Source organism: Vigna angularis, chromosome 2 (genome assembly GCF_016808095.1).
Source record: "Vigna angularis cultivar LongXiaoDou No.4 chromosome 2, ASM1680809v1, whole genome shotgun sequence".
Lineage (NCBI taxonomy): Eukaryota > Viridiplantae > Streptophyta > Magnoliopsida > Fabales > Fabaceae > Vigna > Vigna angularis.
In genome coordinates this window covers 17,327,554-17,342,150 of record NC_068971.1, presented here as the reverse complement: position 1 = coordinate 17,342,150, position 14,597 = coordinate 17,327,554, and the positions used below count along the sequence as shown (strand labels likewise).

General features: G+C 35.6%; 1 protein-coding gene across 1 annotated transcript; it reads right to left on the bottom strand.

Annotated features, from left to right (window-relative positions):
• Positions 1 to 2,630: 2,630 nt before the first annotated feature.
• On the bottom strand, positions 2,631 to 6,452 carry LOC108328392 (probable leucine-rich repeat receptor-like protein kinase At1g35710). The gene is given in 3 exon segments (XM_052872918.1): positions 2,631 to 3,177; positions 3,329 to 6,262; positions 6,265 to 6,452. Coding segments are annotated over 3 exon segments (3,297 nt in total). The 5' UTR covers positions 6,320 to 6,452; the 3' UTR covers positions 2,631 to 2,869.
• Positions 6,453 to 14,597: the final 8,145 nt, after the last annotated feature.

The window sequence follows — 14,597 nt, the reverse complement described above, 5'->3', positions numbered from 1 at the left end:
TTGTTTCTTCTCAATTCAGCTCCTATAGGCCGAGCTTGTTCCTCCGTCAAATCACTACCGATGGTAGTAACCTGTTCCTCCTTACTCCCCAACCGGAAAGGCATTGTCTTTCCCATTGGTTCAATCTGGTCATCAGTATTTGTTCTTGGATCTAGATCGGCCATAGCTACCTCTGATCGCCTTATCTTCGTTTGGGAAGTGGATGGTTGAACCTTTAAACCTGCTACGTAACATTCTCTGGCAATTCTCTGGTCCGACCGAACGGTACATATATTTCCCCTCTCAGATGGGAATTTAAGTGTCAAGTGGGGTGTGGAAATAATCGCCCCAAACGCATTTAAGCAGGGTCTGCCCAAAAGCACATTGTAAGACGTGTTTGCATCCACCAACAAAAATCTGGTTTTCAATTCTTTATTCTGCTCGGTCCCAAGGCAAGTTCTCAAATCGACATACCCCTTTGTATCCACCCTTTCTCCAGAAAACCCTACTATTTACTCGTTGTATGGAGCTATCAGGTCTTCCGAGAGATCCATTTGCTGGAACGTCTTCCAATAAAGGATATTAACCGAACTCCCCTAATCTACCAAGACCTTTCCCACGCTGTATCGAGCTATAACAGCGGTTATGACCATTGGGTCATCTTGATCAGGATTTGGGGCATGAAAGTCTTCATCAGTAAATGTGATTGGTGGCATTGAACGCTTCCTCACATCTACCCTGTGTACACTCTTTAACTCCCTTAGGCTCATCTTCCTTGCTGACGCCGAACGTCCTCCAACAAATCCCCCAGAAATAGTGTTTATGGTGCCACGCAACGACCGGTCGTGGCTACGACTTCTACTTCGCCTCCTATCTGGGCGTCTATCATCCCTCCTATCACTCCGTTCCACCCTAGTTCTCCTCGGGGGACTTCTTGTCCTTCGTTCTTCCTTGACAAATTTTCTCATATGGCCTGCTCGCAGTAGTTTCTCCACCTTATCCTTCACCACCGTGCATTCTTCGGTGGTGTGCCCTATGTTCAGATGATATGAGCAACGTTTAGTCCCGTCGGCCTTTAAGGATGACCGAGAGGGTTTTACTCGGATAAGATCTGCATTCAGGGCTTCTTCTAAGACTTTACCTCTCGGCACGTTCAACGGGGTGTATCTTTCAAATCGGGGTCCCTTGGGACCTTATCTGTATCTTTGGCCTCCTGATCGTTCGGCAGGTACGAACGACTTCTTCCCCTCTTTCTTCTCTTGACCTGAAGTTGAGTTCTATTCCTGCTGGCGCCTTTGAACAGCCCTCATCTCCTCAATCCTGATGAATCTTGCTGCTCTCTCTTGCAGCTCATCCAAGGTCATCGGGGGCTCTGCAAACAGATTATCAGCGAAGGGCGAGGGCCTCAACGCAGTAGCTAGAGTGCTAATTGTAAACTTCTTGCCTACGCCTCTGACTTGCCGAGCGGTTTTGTTAAACCGATCCATGAAATTCCTAAGGCTTTCCCCCTTCTCCTGCTTAATATTTGTTAACTCTAGATATGTTAAGTTTCGAGTTTTGCTGGCAGAGAACTGCCGTTCAAACATATCCCTTAAGGTTGCAAAATCATTGACGGTTCGAGGTCTGAGAGAATGGAACCATGCTAATGCTTCTCCTTTTATTGACAAGGAAAAAACTCGACACCACACATTCTCGCTAGGGGAATAAATGGTCATAGTGTCAACAAAAGACCTCAAATGCTCATAAGGATCACTAGTTCCATCATACTTTTCCAAAACCGGGAATGCTCTCTCCGGAATTTGTTCCTCCATTACCCCTACAGTGAACGGATGAAGTGCCCTCGCCCGGCCAGATGGGCTTGGCCCCCTCCCCGATGATCACTATCATCGGCATGATCTGTATCTTCTTCTGAATCCGGTTCTGTTTCAGGTGGCATCTCCACTATTTGTGGGGTTGCAGCGCGTGCGGAAGATTGTCGATTAGCTTGCGCCCCTCTAGCCGCATCACGCTCACCTCTAAGGGTCTCAATTTCCGCCTGCATAGCCTCCATCCTTCGCCTCATCTCCTGCATGAATGTTGTTGGATCCTGCTCCATCCTTATGGCTTCAAAAAAGGGGTGTCTTCAAAATCCTCGGCCCCACGGTGGACGCCAAAATGTTTCTGTTGGAATAGAACCGAGGACAACTCCTGATGCTTCCGTTGATGACTGCTCCGATGTAACCGGTTGGTTCTCCGCACTCCTCTCTCTCTTTTGTTTCTTGCTCTATCAATCTCAAGTGGGGGGAGACCTGTAGAAAACACTCTGACGCTCAAGTCAAATTTTATCTCTGCAAGTCTAATGAAAATCAGAAAAACCAACCTTTTTCCTCACTGGTTATTTATTCTATCTTAAGGAATAAAACTCATTAAATTACCTTTTAGTGACCATCAATGCGTACCTTAACCGCTTGTCTGATAACCGTTATTCACTTAATTACATATTTAATGGCATTGAAAGCTTGTCTCTAACCATAACAGCTGAAGACTTTACGCGTAACACATCCAACATGCCGACCGGGGGTGAAAACCTTCATCACCCTAGAAAGACCGGTCGGTCTAGCATATCCGGTAGTAACAAACACCAATTACAATTCAAAATGTAAATCACCACCTTATAAGCTTTTGTCAAACCAAGTTATTTATAAAAAGGGAACAATTTGTTTGAACAAACCCACAACACTGAACAAAGTACACCATTAAACAGCACAAGACCAAACCAAACTTGAATACAAAAGAGAAGAACTGACTCGAAACATTAAGATTAGAATTAAACTAAAATGCAGTACACTTTCAGTAAATTCAACCTTTCAACTTTCTTCATGACACCTCGGAATTAATTCATTCATGATTTCTACATTGAAGAGTAGTTGACCACTTGCTTCATGGTAGGACGAGAACTAGGGCTTTCACTCAAGCATGCATTCACTATCCTTACAATCAAAGCTATTTCTTTAGCTATATTTGCAGGATATGGGAGACGTTCATCTAACTTACCTAGAAATGAAGAAATATTAAGTGTTGAATTCATGACATTGGATGAAGATATCAACAATGAATTTATAAATTCTCCAGGGTGCTCTCCAAAAAGTATTTCCAGTGCTAATACCCCAAAGCTGTAGACATCACATTTTTCATTCACTTCCATCTTGTATGCAAGTTCTGTAGCAAATTAAAAGACTTATCATAATATCTCCAAAAAGAAAACAAAACCTACAAGCTCATCATGTAATCTTTTGGTACTAGTATAAGACTATCAAAGAAAATTTACTAAATCATTATATTCTGAGTATAAAAGAGGAAAGGAGTTAACCTGGAGCAGCATATCCAAAAGTTCCCACAAATGATGTCCAATTGGTTGAATTAGTATTAAGAAGCTTGGCAGTTCCAAAATCTGAGACATGAGCCACATACTCCGAATTCAAAATAACATTCTTGCTTGATATATCCCGATGAACAATTGGAGGTGAACAATCATGATGCATATAGCATAAAGCATTTGCTACACCTTTAATGGCATCAATCCTTCTTTTCCAATTAAATGCAATTGCCTCTTCATTGTTTTTTAAATTATTATCTATGCTTCCCCTTTCTAAGAACTCATACACCAAAAATGAGAATCGAGAATGAGAACAATACCCATATAACCTCACAATGTTACGGTGTCGAATTTCTGTCAAAGCTTGAATTTCACTTGAGAAAGCTTTATCATTTGAACTTTCTCCATTTTGTACTGAATGGAGTTTCTTAACAGCAACAACTTGACCTGTTTGCAATTCAGCTTTGAAAACGCTTCCTTGTCCTCCAACTCCAATGAGATGTTTATGGTCAAACTCTTCTGTGGCTTCGATTATGTTCTCATACACCATCTTTCCATCAATACTCCATATCGCAAAAGGATTTTGAACTGATGATTCTGCAATCGGATGTTCTTTTGTCTTTGACTTTCGACAAAGATGATATGAGACTCCAAAGATAAACAATGTTAGCATGAATGTTCCCAAACCAATGGGTAAAACTACCAATATGACTCTGTTTTGAGATTTGTTTCGTGATGTTGAGCATGGTTCCAAGCCTGAGACATTACCACACAAGCCTTTATTATTTCTCAATGCTTCAATTGTAGCCATATTGAAGGCTGAAATGTTGGGAAGTGGACCCTGTAATTGGTTGTATGATATATCAACAGATATCAAGCTTATCATCTCATCAAAGCTGGAGAGATCACCTGAAAGATGATTATGTGAGATATTTAATATTTCTAAGCTTTTAAGCTCTCCCAACTTTGATGGTATTTTTCCACTCAAAATGTTCATGCTAAGATCAAGACTTTGAAGATATTTTAATTTACCAAACTCCAATGGAATATTTTCAGTAAATCTATTTTGGCTCAAATTCAAATGTAATAACTTGACCAAATTACCAAGTTGATTTGGAATTAAACCAGAAAAACTATTTGCTCCGAGCTCTAAGGTTTCAAGATCTTGCAATGATGCTATTTTTATAGGAAGATTCCCTGAGAGATTATTACTATGGAGAGAAAGTTCGAACAGGTAGGTCAAATTACCTAAATGTTCAGGAATGTCTCCTGTGAGGTGATTTGAAGACAGTTGAATTATATGTAAATTGGTTGCCTGACTTAGTTCTGGTGGAATGCTTCCTGATAAATTATTGTTAGAGATTTTGAGGCTTCTGAGATTACGGCATTTCCCCCATTTTGGGGAAAGATGGCCATAAAAGTTATTTTCACTCAGGTATATGTAATCCAAGTGTGGATATACACCAAAATCCTCTGTTAGATTTCCTGTCAAATGATTTTCATGAACTGAAACTCTTATGAGGCTGGAGCAATTCTTCAAACTCTTGGGTACTGGACCTGTGAAATGGTTTCTGGCAGCAGTAAACTTTAGCAACTTTCCACTATAGCAAACATTGTGAGGCAAATGACCAATGAAATTATTGTCACATAAATCCAATGTTTCCAGGTTGTTAAGCATATTTATTTCTGCCGGGATGTGTCCACTAAGCTTATTTGAGAATAAAGTAAGAGCGGTGAGCTTTGTCAAGTTACCAATGGTCGAAGGAATTATTCCGGAGAGTTTGTTTCTAATAAGATGAATAGAGTCTAAATTGAACAAGTTACCAATGGAAGATGGGATTGGTCCAGAGAGATTATTATTTGACAATCGGATTGTCAGAAGAGAATGGAGTTTTCCGACTTCATTAGGAATGGAACCAGAGAGATGGTTGTCATTTATGCATAAATAACCTAACTTGCTCAGATTTCCAATTGTAGGGGGGATTGTACCTGATAAAGAGTTATTGGACAAATCAAGTTGAAACAAATTTGTCATCGTTCCAATTTCTCGGGGAACAGAACCCGAAAGGTTATTGCTTGAAAGCCATAACGTGGTCAAGTTCACCAATTTCCCAATTTCCACAGGAATGTTGCCAAATAAATTGTTTGCTTTCATATCTAGAGCCTCCAGCTGCTGCAGCGTACATATTTCTCTAGGAATAGAACTATGTAAGCTATTATATCCTAGCCGCAAAGTCTTTAAGTTTGTCAAATTCCAAATTTCATTAGGAATATTTCCGTAAAGGTTGTTCAGCGTAAAATCTAGAAATAGCAGGCTGCTCAAATTTCCTATAGAGTTTGGAATAGACCCTGTGAGACCACAATTCCAAGCACAAAGCTTTGACAAGAATGGCAGTTTTCCAATAGACTTTGGGATTGTCCCCGTGAAATTGGCAAATTTAAAAGTAATCTCTCTCAAATTCCTTAATTCACCTATTTCTTCAGGAATAGAGCCATTGAAAATGTTCTTTTCCAGATGTAAAATTTGAAGACTGACCAACTGAGTTATTTCAGAAGGAATTGGTCCAGTGAGATGATTGTGACTTAAATCAAGATGAGTGAGTTTGGACAATTCCCCAATTTGAGGAGGAATACTTCCAGTGAAGGAGTTAAGACTGGTATCAAGAGTGAGGATGTTTGGAAATGATGAAAAATTGAGAGTTTGAAGCGTACCACTTAATCCAATGTTTGTAAGATTTATGTTGGAGACTGATCCTGAGTGGTCACAAGCAATTCCAAGCCAACTGCATGAACTATTGCCATCCCATGAAGATAGTAATGTTTGACTTGGGCTGTCAAGGCTAGCTTTCCACTTCAACAAAGCTTTTGCTTCTGTGTGTTGAAGTGAGAGTGAGGAAGACAATGCTGCATGAAGAGAAGTGACCATAGAAGCAGACATAATGACAGGAGTTTCATGGATTCAAGCGTTGGAAATAAGAACACCATGGCTTCTGTAAATGGGTCAATTCTTCAATCACTGATTGTCTGGAAGAACCCGGAGGTTTGGAAAATTGGAGAAGATGCTTCACCTTCATAGGTTCATATGAGTTCAAGGAGTTAACTATCGAAAATTTTTCAGAATGAGTAGTTTACCCGGTAAATTATAAAAATAGAATAATTAACTTAACATTTATAATTAAAAGATAAGTCATATGAAGTCATGACCACTTTTAAATTGAAGTCATTCTAAGTGAAAACGATTTTTTCATAAAATTAAAAAAATGTGAAGTTGTAAAGATTGATGATGACCTTTTTATAAATATATTGAACGGAAGTTATTAACTTTCAATTGAACTAAAATCGTCCTAACTCATCACAATTTTCATTGTAAAAATGAGCTTGTCGAGATTTTTCTCTGTTATCGAGCTTGACGAGCTCTCTGAGTCGAGTTCTTCATCAAGCTCTCTATATGCTCTTTTAAGTTATGCGAGTTTTCTAACACCTTCTCGGACTATCCAATTATCTAGTTGACTTGTCTACTTTACTCAATTATCTTGTTAGGTTCACCGCATTACTCAACTATCTTGCTGAGTTCACTTCATTATTCGACAATCTTGTTGAATCTAATATGATATCTTACTGAATTCTTCGTATGTTTCGTCTCGTTGTCTAGGCTATTTGCATATCTTATTAACCTCTCCAACTTGCTAATAATATACTTATCTAAAAAGGGAGCAATTTACTTTTTCTTTTTTTTTTGTAAAAAATAAGTTCTGAGCCGTACATTGTTATTATTTTTTAATATAATATTGCAAACGATATTTTCCAAAAGTTGCGGATGAATCTCAAGCTTCGACCGCAAGCTTTGTGTGCTTCTGATAATCAAATATTTGATCCCAAAAATGGAGTCAAAAACTTGTTAATACATTGGCAAGTGTACCGAATCGTATCAAGTAATAATAAAATGGTAAGACCAAGTATCGTATCCCAAAGAACTCATGGTCTAAACATTCATGTGGTTTCTTGATTAAGTAAGACTTGTAAACAAAATCATTGTCTTGTATTATGCAAAAAATAAATATGAATGCAAATATTGATTAATTGGATTGAAAGATGCAAAGATGGTTGTTATAAAATATGGAATGATTATGTTGTTGGGGTTTCCGACTTATCCTATCCACTCTCATGTATTTACGAATTCATCTTCTTCATTAATGTTAACGCCACTTTCTAATTTACCTTAAACTCGATGTCTCGGTGAAGAAAGCCTACGTACTCTTAATTACTAGTTCACAATGTCTTATCTCCCTAGCAATTATTCATGCATTACATTCGCACAGAAGTTTAAAGGCAATCAATCCTCATATTCCTATTTCTAGGTAATATTGCTCTTGGGAGAATTTCCCCAGTTCTAAATTTACCTATATGTTTCCATATAGATAACATCAATGATCATGCAATTGAATGAATTAATCAAAGCATGCATATATTATAGAGGAAAAACCCTAACAATTAATGAAGTAAAGCATATAAAATAAGAATCAATTCAATACATGAGAGTTTCAAAGGATTACATCGTTTTCCCAACAATAATGGAGGTTTAGTTCACCATAGACATGGTGAAACTAGATGAAAATAATGAAAAGAATGAAAGATAGAACCCTAAAATTTGAAGAAATGAGCTTCCGCATCCAAAATCCGCCTCCAAGGGGTAAAGAGAGTGTAATTTTGCCTCTTTTTGTTCAAAGATATCAACCCTAGGTCGACTAAACCCTTATATAGTTTATAAAAGTAATAGAAAATTGGCCCAGGCCCAAGTCAACATCGCTTAGCGCTGGAATTGCGCTCAGCGGTAGGTGCGACACTCAGAATGACGCTCAGCGATGGCGCCCACGCGTGAAACAATGTACTCAACATCAGATTCTGGCGCTCAGCGGTGAAATGGTGCTCAACAGTGACTGCGATACTTGAATTTACCCTCAGTGATTCCGCTTAAGCGTGAGACAGTGTATTCATCAGCCATATTGGCGATCAGCGGTGCAAATGGCGCTGAACGGTGGCAACGGTTCTTCTTTTGTGCATTTTTCCTTCCTTTCCTGAGTCCAACTCATTGCTACTTCAACTTCTTTCATCCAATTCATCTTAATTCCTACCAAAACAAGGAAAACCAAGCATAAAACCCATTCAACTCTCTTATTTCCAAAACTTAAGCAAAAGCATGATTTGAAGCTAGTTTCTAAGTCATAAAGGTTGTCTTTAAGGTCAAAATTAAGTATAAAAATAACGGTTTTTCAACCGTTATCAATTACTTGATATGATTTGGTACACTTGCCAATGAGTTAACGTTTACTCCTCTTTCAAAACATACCAAAAACCTACAAAATTGAGGGAATTAGTGATAAGAATCATTAAATATAACCTCTATTCACTTATTCACAAAATTCAACTATAAAAAAAGAGTTTAAGCAAGTTTCGAAGTCAAAAGGAATTGATTTAGTATCAAAATTGCATCACAGATAACGGTAAATCAACTATTATCAGTTATGCCATTGAATATAGTGGATTTCCTATTGTACTAGAAGGGTACAATAATGCTAACTGGATCTCTAATTCAGATGAGACAAAATCCACTAGTGGTTATGTATTCACACTTGGGGGTGGTGCGATTACATGGAGATCTGCTAGACAAACAATTATTGCATGATCAACAATGGAATCTGAGTTTGTCGCTCTTGAGATGGCTGGTAGTGAGGCTGAGTGGTTGAAAAACTTCTTAACAAACATCCCACTGGGAATGAAATCAACCCCATCGGTGTCAATACATCGGTGTCAATCGGCAATAGCTATAGCTAAAAACAAGAATTACAATGGAAAGAATAGACATATCCAATTAAGACGTAATTTGGTGAAGCAGCTGCTAAAGAGTGAAACTATTTCCACTGACTATGTGAAGTCAGAATGAAATCTAGTAGATCCTCTAACAAAACCCTTGGGAAGAAATATGATCTTAGAAACATCGAGGGGAATGGGACTTAAGCCACTAGTAAACAAACAAGTGATGGTAACCCAACCTTTGTGATTGGAGATCCCATGAATAAGGTTTATATGGGTAAAAGTAAGTCACTTGTTAGTTCTGATAGCACTAATTTGATTTTAAATCAAATATGTTCATTCCTATGGTGTGTGTGAAAGTGTTAGAGACTGCATCTTTGAGAGGTTAAAATTTGTAATTAAACAAAGATTTTAATGATCTTCATATCCCTTATGGGTGGTGGATGATTTGCAGCATACACTTGATGAAATCGCCTATATAAGTGTCAAGTGGGGCCGCTTGCATGAGATTTTGGCATGATTTCTAGAGCACTCATGAATACTGGGCACGCGCATGGCCTAATAAGCGCATCACAACGATAACAGCAAGGATTGTGGAGGTGTACTGTGATTGATAAACCTCTAACACACTTAAGTATCTTTGGTTCATATAGCCTATTATACCAACTATACTATGTGTTAAGTTTCTCGATCTAGGATTGGTTCATATAGCTTGTTATACCCGCTCTGATGCATTACATCTTATAAAACCCAGGATTTTTCTTCTTTTCTTTCTTTCAATCATTGTTTCTTATCTTTTGCAATATGTGGGGGATTGCTATTACTTTTTAATATAATATTGAAAAAGATTTTTTCCAAAAGTTGCGAATGAATTCTCGAGCTTGGACCGCAAGCCTTGTGTGCTTCCAACATGATAGAAGGGTAAAGTGGGCTTCCAACGTTTGCTTAAAGATATTTCCCGCGTTTATAATTTAGTTTCAACGTTCCTTTATTTTATTAAAAATCATTTTTAATAGAAGATATTTTGGATGTTTTGGATCATGGGTCTCCAGCTCTATAAATAGAGCACTTCATTCACTCCAAAACACATCATCATAAATCATTCTTCTTTCATTCTCTCTTCTCTTGGTTTCATTCTTTGTCTTTTCTTTTTTTCCTAAAAATGTTCTGGGTTTATTTTATTCTCTTTTAGAGATCCTTGCTAGTTCTGAGATCCTCAGAAATTCTAAGAAGTTCATATTATATCTTAGGGACTTGCGCAATACACCACGGATAAGTCCCTTAAGCACAGTGATCTACACGCCTTAGAAAATCATTTATTTGTGATCTTTATTCTTTTATTGTCAGCTTATACAACACATATATTGTGACAAAGAAATACACTCTGTTATACATTTTCTATCACACAAAGGATAAATAAATTAAAAAAAAGGAAAATTATGATCAGTTTTATTAGTTGATTAACTTTCGTTATTCAATATTATGTACATGAGATATTAATTGTGTCTATGATAGTTCTTTCGAAATCGCCATATTAAAATGTATAGTAATAGCTAGTTTAAGATAGTTGTTAGGTATATGTTAAATAATGTAAAATGATGTATGAGAAATTTCATATTTAATATTCTTATTATTTATTTATGTTTAATTAAATTTATGATTAACTTATAATATATAAATAGGTTTAAAATGATAAATGATTATTATTTGAAGTTTGTGGAGTGAATATTAATGTGAACATGATTTGTGGATTTATGAGTAACTACTAATGAAATGATGTCTTATAGTCTTTGGGTAGGCCTTCTGAAATTTCTTGTGGTTTGTCAGTGTATTAAATATTAAGCTGTATGCGTGTTTTTGTAGCGTTAACATTAACTATAAACTGAAAACGACACATAAATGACTTCTGCAAGTCTTCTGTATATGGGATGCATGACAATGAACTGAAAATGATAGATTTTTTTCTTCTGCGTGACTTGAAGTATTTCTTAGTCAAGAGTCAATACTAGTTACATACTTAAGACATGATTTTTCATTGATAACTTCCATTTTCCATACATTTTAGATTTATCTTTAGTTAACGTAAAATCTTTAACGTATCGAAAATATCATTATTCATATTAATAGTATGAAAAGAAAATTAAATAATCATTTTTAAATACAAAAAATAATAAATCTTTATATTAACTAATGTAAATATTATTTATAAATTGATTATAAATAAAAAATTATAATTTAGTTATAAATTAGAGTCTAAAATAATCAATTTGATGATGTTGAAACAATATTTAAGATTCTTCTCGTTATAAATACAATAAGAAAGACTTGACTTGATCAAGTTTTCTGAAAATGATTATGGCGTGAATTTTCGTGTTCTTTCTGGCATTGTGCTCCCAGAATACATGACATAAGCAACGCAGAGATGGATACATACAAACTATAAAAATCAAAATATCCGAAAATAATAAAGTTAAAGAAAAGTTGAAATATTAGTTATATAAACTTAAAAGCTGTCAAACAAATTTCTTAAATTAAAAATGTTTGATAAAATTATTAGTCAATAAAATTAAAACATATTAAATAATTATTTTATGATATATAAATATTTATAATGTAAATATTTTTTCCGGTAATGATAAATAGCGTAATACTTAATTAAATTTTCCAAAATGAATTGTATATTGTTGTAATAAATAAAACAAATTTTGTTTGAATCTAGAGTCTTAGTCAAGAGTCTCTGTTTTATATTTTCATTCCACTTTTGTTTTCAAATCAGCTAGTGCCGTGGTGGTTACAAAGGCGTAGAGTGAGGAGAGAGCAATATTAACATTGTTTTTCTATTTGGAATAATATTTGAACTAAATCCGTACAATCTTTCATTTAAAAAAAAACACAAGCACATATTATTCTAAATTGAAAAAATAAATAATTTAATTAACTATAAATTATATTTAATATGAAATTTATCATCTATTAGTTTAATTTAATTAATGTTAATTTTTATTTTTCAAATAAAAAATAAACACCAACAAATTATAAAAATAAACACCAAAATCCTCTGTTAGATTTCCTGTCAAATGGTTTTGTTGAACCATAATTCTTAAGAGGCTGGAGCAATTGTTCAAAGTCTTGGGTACTGGACCTGTGAAATGGTTACTACTGTAAGTTTCATTAGTTTCACTACTATCATTAGTTCTAAGATCTTAAGAATTTATGATTCTCACTACAACAACATAAATTTCATAAGCATGATAAGGAATTACTAACCTTGATCCATGCTTTCCTTTCCTCTTGATCTTCAACTCCTTACCCAATCTATCCCTTGATGCTAACTTAATTCTCTCAAGACTTTCTTGATGGTTTAATGGAAGAGAGAGCTTCTTCAGAATTGTGTGCATCAGGGACAGAACCCTTCACCATTCTTATACAACTTCCATCAAGTTGTAATTGCCATTAAATCCCTCAATTATATTAAATCACATTTTGACCCTAATTTATTTACACATGAGTCACTTAATAGTTAAGTAATTCTAACATTCTCCCACTTGACTCTTGTGATGTCAAAACATTCTGTGATTTAATAAATAATCATAATGCGCATTTGAGGACTTTACATAATTGGCTTCATCATTATTCATAATTAAAGATATAGAAATAATAAGAGTCATGGCGGTCGCACATCATTCAATTGATATGTCTCCTTCCATGTACTACTGTATCATCTCCTTCTCTTTAATATGACGTTAGAAAACTTAAATACATAATGGGTTCAAACATAATGTCATTTTAATAACAATAATATCAATTTGTTTGTTTTTCTTCATCATAATTTGTATACATAACCATATAGAAGAAAATACAAATACAAATTTCAGAAACTTATACATTAAAGAACTCAAGTGTCACATAAGCATTAATAACATTAACATTCAACTTTCAGTGGTAGACATAATGCCCATATTCTTTACATGATCAACAAATAATTTGGGCGGTAACCCTTTTGTTAAAGGGTCAGAAATCATAAAATCAGTGCTAATATGTTCTATTGACACTTTATGTTTCTGAATTTCTTCTTTAACGACAAAGTATTTCAATTCCATATGTTTAGCACCTTTGGAATACTTGTCGTTCTTAGAAAAGAAGACTGCTGCGGAATTGTCACAATAAATTTTCAGCGGCTTGGCAATACTGTCAACTATTCCAAGTCCTGAAATAAAGTTCCGCAACCAATTAGCCTGAATAGTGGCCTCAAAGCATGCCACAAATTCAGCTTCCATAGTGGATGTAGCAATGACGGACTGCTTCGCACTTTTCCATGAGATTGCTCCTCCGGCTAAAAGATACAGATAACCATATGTAGATTTTCTTGTATCTATACAGCCAGCAAAGTCTGAATCTGTATATCCAATCACTTCAAGATGATTAGATCTTTTGTAAGTAAGCATGTGATTCTTTGTTCCTTGTAGGTATCTTAAAACTTTCTTTGCAGCTTTCCAATGATCCATTCCTGGATTACTCTGATATCTACCAAGCATACCAACTGCAAAACTAATATCTGGTCTTGTACATGTTTGAGCATACATCAAACTCCCAACAACAGATGCATAAGGGATATTTTCCATCTCTTTCCGTTCCAAATCATTCTTTGGACATTGCATGAGACTAAACTTGTCTCCTTTATGTATTGGAACGGGAGATGCTGAACATTTATCCATCTTAAATCTCTCTAAAACTTTATTAATATATGCTTTTTGAGACAAACCTAACAATCCTTGTGATCTATCACGGAATATTTCTATTCCTATCACATAATATGCCTCATTCATATCTTTCATTTCAAAGTTGTTAGAGAGAAATTTCTTAGTCTCACTTAATAGACCAAGATCATTAGTTGCAAGCAAGATATCATCAACATATAGAATCAAAAATATAAACTTGCTCCCACTGACCTTTAGATATATACACCGATCAACAGTGTTTTCCTTAAATCCAAAGGATATAATAATATCATTGAACTTGAGATACCATTGTCGGGAAGCTTGTTTAAGTCCATATATTGATTTCTTTAGTTTATACACCATGTGTTCCTTTCCTTTTTCAGTGAACCCCACCGGTTGATCCATATAGACATCCTCTTCTAAATCTCCATTCAGAAAAGCAGTTTTAACATCCATTTGATGCAACTCAAGATCATAATGAGCTACTAATGCCATGATAATTCGGAAAGAATCTTTCTTAGAAACAGGTGAAAATGTTTCCTTATAGTCAATGCCATCTTTCTGAGTAAAACCTTTGGCAACAAGTCGGGCCTTGTAGCGTTCGATATTACCATGAGAGTCATGCTTAGTCTTAAAGACCCATTTACACCCAACTCTCTTGCATCCTTCTGGTAATTCCACAAGATCCCATACATCATTTTGTACCATCGATTTAAGCTCATCTTTCATAGCAT